The following is a 6008-nucleotide window of genomic DNA, read 5'->3' as shown; positions in this document are numbered from 1 at the left end:
TTAAATTGAGTTTTGTGAATTCTAAAGCTTTGCACTTCTATTGTTGATGGCTGTTCTATAGGTATTCAAGTTGTGAATTTGAGGGTTGTGCAGGACAGCACTATAGCCCCCCAGATCACCTCGATTTAGGCGTAACATTTGCACAAAAACTGTTCAAATATGTGCTTCAATGCAGTCTTTTCTATAAAAAGTTCTCAATGAGAAGTGCAAATTTAAAACCTGTTCAACATTTTGTAGCGTTTTTATAGAATGCAAATGATTGAATTTATTTGTAAAGAAAATTATTAATAAAAGCTGGTTGTAGGGCATCTCTTGTTTGAATCATTTCTGCGCTAGCAGAAAGCAGGGGTTTTATTTTATAAATTAAAATGTTGAAATCATTACCTTTTAGCAGTGTTGAACTGTTGAAGGGGGTAGTACCCTTGCGCTGTCCCCGACTGGGGACTCCATTGTTCTACGGGAGGACTTCAATGCCCACGTGGGCCGCGACAGTGAGACCTGGACAGGGGTGATTGGGAAGAACGGCCTCCCCGATCTGAACCCGAGTGGTGTTTTGTTATTGGACTTCTGTGCTAGCTACAGTTTGTCCATAACGAACACCATGTTCGAGCACAAGGGTGTTCATCAGTGCACGTGGCACCAGGACACTCTAAGCCGGAGGTCGATGATCGACTTTGTAGTTGTATCACCTGATCTCCGGCCGCGTGTCTCGGACACTCGGGTGAAGAGAGGGGCTGAGCTGTCAACCGACCACCACCTGGTGGTGAGCTGGATCCGCTGGCAGGGGAGGAAGCCGGTCAGACCTGGCAGGCCCAAACGTGAGGTGAGGGTCTGTTGGGAACGTCTGGTGGATCCTTCTGTCAGTGGGGTCTTCAACTCCCACCTCCGGATGAGCTTCTCCCAGATCCCGAGGGAGGTGGGAGACATGGAGTCCGAGTGGACCATGTTCTCCTCCTCCATTGTCGATGCGGCCGTTCGCAGCTGTAGCCGTAAAGTCTCTGGTGCCTGTCGCGGAAGCAATCCCCGAACCCGGTGGTGGAGCCCGGAAGTAAGGGATGCCGTTAAGCTGAAGAAGGAGACCTACCTGGCCCTCTTGGCTGGTAGGACTCCGGAGGCAGCCGAGAGGTACCGACAGGCCAAGCGTGCTGCAGCCCGCGCGGTCGCAGAGGCAAAAACTCGGGTCTGGGAGGAGTTCGGAGAAGCCATGGAGGAGGACTATCGATCGGCCTCGAAGAGATTCTGGCAAACCGTTCGGCGCCTCAGGAGGGGGAAGCAGTGCTTCACCAACACTGTTTACAGTGCAGGGGGGGAGCTGCTGACCTCAACTGGGGATGTTGTCGGGCGGTGGAAGGAGTACTTTGAGGGTCTCCTCAATTCCACTGCCACGTTTTCCAATGAGGAAGCAGAGGCTGGGGACTCAGAGGCGAACTCGCCCATCACCCGGGCTGAAGTCACCAAGGTGGTTGAAAAGCTCCTCGGGGGCAGGGCTCCAGGGGTGGATGAAATTCGTCCTGAGTACCTTAAGTCTCTGGATGTTGTAGGACTGTCTTGGTTGACATGTCTCTGCAACATCGCGTGGGGACAGTGCCTCTGGATTGGCAGCCCGGGTTGGTGGTCCCTCTCTTTAAGAAGGGGGATCAGAGGGTGTGCTCCAATTACAGAGGGATCACACTCCTCAGCCTCCCCGGCAAGGTCTACTCCTGGGTGCTGGAGAGGAGGATCCGGCCGATAGTCGAACCTCGGATTCAGGAGGAACAATGCGGTTTTCGTCCCGGTCGTGGCACACTGGAACAGCTCTATACCCGTCATCGGGTGCTCGAGGGTTCGTGGGAGTTCGCCCAACCAGTCCACATGTGCTTTGTGGATCTGGAGAAGGCGTTTGACCGTGTCCCTTGTGGTGCCCTGTGGGGGGTGCTGCGGGAGTATGGGGTCCGGGGCCCTTTGCTAAGGGCTGTCCGTTCCCTGTATGACCGCAGCAGGAGCCTGGTTCGCATTGCCGGCAGTAAGTCAGACCTGTTTCCAGTGCATGTTGGTCTCCGCCAGGGCTGCCCTTTGTCACCGGTTCTGTTCATTACTTTTATGGACAGAATTTCTAGGTGCAGCCAGGGAACGGACGGGTTCCGATTTGGGAACCTCAGGATTTCATCTCTGTTATTTGCAGATGATGATGTTCTGTTGGCTTCATCAAATTAGGACCTTCAGCATGCACTGGGGCGGTTTGCAGCCGAGTGTGAAGCGGCCGGGATGAGGATCAGCACCTCCAAATCTGAGGCCATGGTTCTCCACCGGAAAAAGGTGGCATCCCCTCTCTGGGTCGGTGGAGAGTCCTTACCTCAAGTGGAGGAGTTCAAGTATCTTGGGGTCTTGTTCACGAGTGAGGGTAGGATGGAGCGTGAGATCGATAGACGGATCGGTGCGCCGTCAGCAGTGATGCCGTCGCTGTATCGGACTGTTGTGGTGAAGAGGGAGCTGAGTCGGGGGGCAAAGCTCTCAATTTACCAATCAATCTACGTTCCTATCCTCACCTATGGTCATGAGATTTGGGTAATGACAGAAAGGACAAGATCGCGGATACAGGCGGCCGAAATGAGTTTCCTTCGCAGAGTGGCTAGGCGCACCCTTCGGGATAGGGTGAGAAGCTCAGTCACTCGGGAGGAGCTCGGAGTAGAGCCGCTGCTCCTTCACGTTGAAAGGAGCCAGCTTAGGTGGCTCGGGCATTTGTATCGTATGCCTCCTGGTTGCCTCCCTCGGGAGGTGTTTCAGGCATATATATATATATATATATATATATATATATATATATATATATATATATGTAAGGTAGTGACCAAACTTCGTCACAAGGTGTCACTGTGTGTCCCTTTTAAGAGTTCGGCTGTTCAAGTAGATTGTCCCTAACGGTGCGCCATAGTTTGGGTTGAGCTGGGCGCGGCGGCCATTTCGTTTTATTGTTTGCTGTCATTTCCAAAGGTGAGCATGGGATATTGTTCTCTGTGTTAAGTATAAATGTTTTAAGTTAAAACAGCCACACGGGCAGTATTTTTAAGTTATGTGTTAATGTAAGATACTTATTTACTTATTTGTGTGTGTTTTGGATAGTTGTACTTGTTTTAGGTGGTAAGAATAAACCACCTTTTCAAGTAGTTTTTAGCATGTGTTCAGAAAAGCTTTTAATTTTACCCGAGGTTTTTTTTATTTAAATTAATTCAGTGTATTACTAATTGTCACCATAAGTTTGTTGTTTTTTTTTAAAGAAAATGTGCAGAACTTTATTTTTATTAATAGATTTTATATTTTATTTATTTTTGTATTTAATTTATGTTAGGCACAATAATTTTCTTTCACTCATTTTTGTTTCATGATTGTTTGCTGTCATTTCCAAAGGTTAAAGAAAGTGGATGTGGAGCCGTTCTGTGGGCAGTTTAAAGCGAAATAAAAGCTCCTGTTCCTAGCCGCAAACTCCTGTCTCCGGTGATTCGTCCTCCTGCATCGCACCCACCCCCAAATAACACCAAAAACACAACGCAGAGACTCAGGGTACTTAGGGAGGGCTGCCTTCACCGGTGGGGTTACATCTTTGGTGCCGTGACCCGGGCTTGTGGTATTTGAAGACCTGAAGGAGCAAAAGTTTTGCTAACTAAGTGGTTGGTTTTTTTCTACTGTTTGCATATTCTTTGAAGTTTGATACAGATCCTTTGTTTCTGAGTTTAGATTGATTATTTGGAAGGTAAATAGTGGTATAGTGTTTAACATTCCTATAAGGATTATATTTAATGTTTATTGTGAATATTGTGTCTGTGTTTAATTGAGTACATATTGATGTTTTGACACATTTTATATTTTGGGTTTTGGTTTTTTTGTATATGATAGTAGGGATTAGCATAAACCAAGAAACACACACTTATTTTCAAAAAAAAAAAAAAAATGGAATTTAAGAGAACTTTACCATGTTTCATGACTCTCAATATTCACAGTTAGAGCAGGGAGGCCCAATTGCAGCAGCATCAGGCCCTCAGCCCACTCCTGAACCTGAAATGGAACTGCAGCCATCAGTGAGGCCAAAGGTATCCAACCATCCTACCAGGCTCGCAGGCCCCCATCAGCAGTTCCACACTCCCACTCATCAAGTCCTCGGGCACCCAAGCAACTTGGGACAAGGCTTGCAACGCACTCCACCACCCCCAGTGCTAATGCCCTACACTGATCTAAACACCGGCCCAGCCTCAGTGCCAAGCGATCAGGTTAGTGTGTACGGACCTCCAGCTACCCTGCAACCCCAAAGCCTCCCATATCCCCCATATCCAGACAAACAAACTCTACAGCAGCAGCCCATGAGCAGCCCAGTCACAACTTCTTATGTGCCACAATTGGCCACTCCAAATCCTCAGGTCTTTGCCAACCATGCATATTCCACGCCCATGATCCAAGCTCCCATGCCAAATTTCTTAACTCACCAAACCATGAACATTTTGAATAACCCCCCTGCACCAGAGCAGACCTCTCAGCTGCACACAACACAGGCTACTGCCCACTACTCCCAGACCCCCTTGCACCTACCCGCCACCAGTACTGGGGGACACCACGCAACTTTCCCCACCCCTCTGAATGTAAACTACACAGCTCCTCCCAACAATCCTGCTCCAGTGTATCGACCAACGGCCATTGCAGACCCTCAAGTCCAAATAAATCCCAACTTCTACCCTCAACACCCATCTCACACCCAGCATCCACATAGACCGAGTTCCTTAGTTGGAGCTGTATCCCCCCCAAACCACCCACCAGCAGGCTATGGTGGCTTTCTGCAGACCCATCAGGTAAAAAACGTCCAGATTTTTACTGGTAATGCTGAGTGTAAGACTCTTGTGGAAGACTGGATTTGTGACATGCAGTACCTCCTGGAAGCAATAGAGCTTCCAAGTCACTTACGCTTTTCCACTGTTGTACGTCACCTGAGTGGTGAGGCTCGAAAGCTTGTTCTGAACCTCCCTCCCCATAGCCAAACCCCTGAAAATGCGTTTGAAGAGCTGAGGGCCGAGTACGGCTATACGCATGGTTCCTTTGATCCGCTAGCTGACGTCTATGAGCGTTGCCAACGGCCAGGAGAGTCTGCTTGCTCATTTGCTATAGCACTGGAGGCTACATTGCGAGCTGTAGAAGAGAGTCAATGTGGCGGCAGGCCTTTCCCTGATCGGGACAGCAAACTCACCAGGCAGTTTTTAAGAGGTCTCACCAGTGAGGAAGTATATTTGAGAATTTCACCAATGAAACCCCGACTACTGAGCTTTAGGGAGCTGCAAGAAGAGCTCAGAAACCTGTCAAAAGAAAGCAAAAAGTTTCAGTCACAAAACCGATTAAAAAAAACCTATAACCAGGTTCATGTTGCATCGGAGGGCAGTTCAAACGTGAGGGTGGAAAAGGCAAAACATACAACAGAGTGGGCAGAGCTGACAGAGCTCGTTAAGAAATTAGCTCTCAACCAAGAGGAGCAGATGGCCAAGTTGACACACCTTGAATCGAGAATAGCTGCCCCTGCTTCTGTCCCCCTTCTGAGAGCTAGGCCGTCTTCTGGACCCACAGCCCAGACTTCAATTGTCACATGCTACCGATGTGGGGAGCAAGGACACGTAGCACGAGTTTGCAGAGCAGTGCTTCCCGATCCCAACCAAACATGGCCTCGCCAGCCCCCAAACATGAGCCGTGCAGATGAGAATGCACCCCACGCAGCTCAGCCTTTAAACGGCTAGAGCCCATGGTGATCGGGGCAACCATGGGTGAGCCACAAGACCCCCCAGGGAAAGAGGACAGAGCAAATGATGGAAGAGAAGGCACACCACTGGTGGAGCCCAGAAATGAAGGTGAAGTGGAAGTAAATGGCATGAAGTGCAAGGCGCTCATTGACTCTGGTTCCCAGGTGACCACTATCACCCACACATACTGGCACAACCACCCCATCCTGCATGGACAAATGTTACAGCCATCAGAAATATCTATAACAGGTGCAGCAGGGC

General features: G+C 49.2%; 1 protein-coding gene across 1 annotated transcript; it reads right to left on the bottom strand.

Moving 5' to 3' along the window:
- Positions 1-624: 624 nt before the first annotated feature.
- Positions 625-5051, bottom strand: LOC114478456 (uncharacterized). The gene is made up of 3 exons (XM_028471552.1): positions 4950-5051; positions 804-1315; positions 625-739 (listed from the first exon to the last, which is right to left on the bottom strand). Exons 1-3 carry the CDS (start codon positions 5049-5051, stop codon positions 625-627), a joined length of 729 nt encoding a protein of 242 aa, XP_028327353.1.
- Positions 5052-6008: the final 957 nt, after the last annotated feature.

This window comes from Gouania willdenowi, chromosome 16 (assembly GCF_900634775.1).
Source record: "Gouania willdenowi chromosome 16, fGouWil2.1, whole genome shotgun sequence".
Lineage (NCBI taxonomy): Eukaryota > Metazoa > Chordata > Actinopteri > Blenniiformes > Gobiesocidae > Gouania > Gouania willdenowi.
The sequence above is the reverse complement of the archived record's forward strand: the minus strand, read 5'-3'. Positions and strand labels throughout refer to the sequence as shown.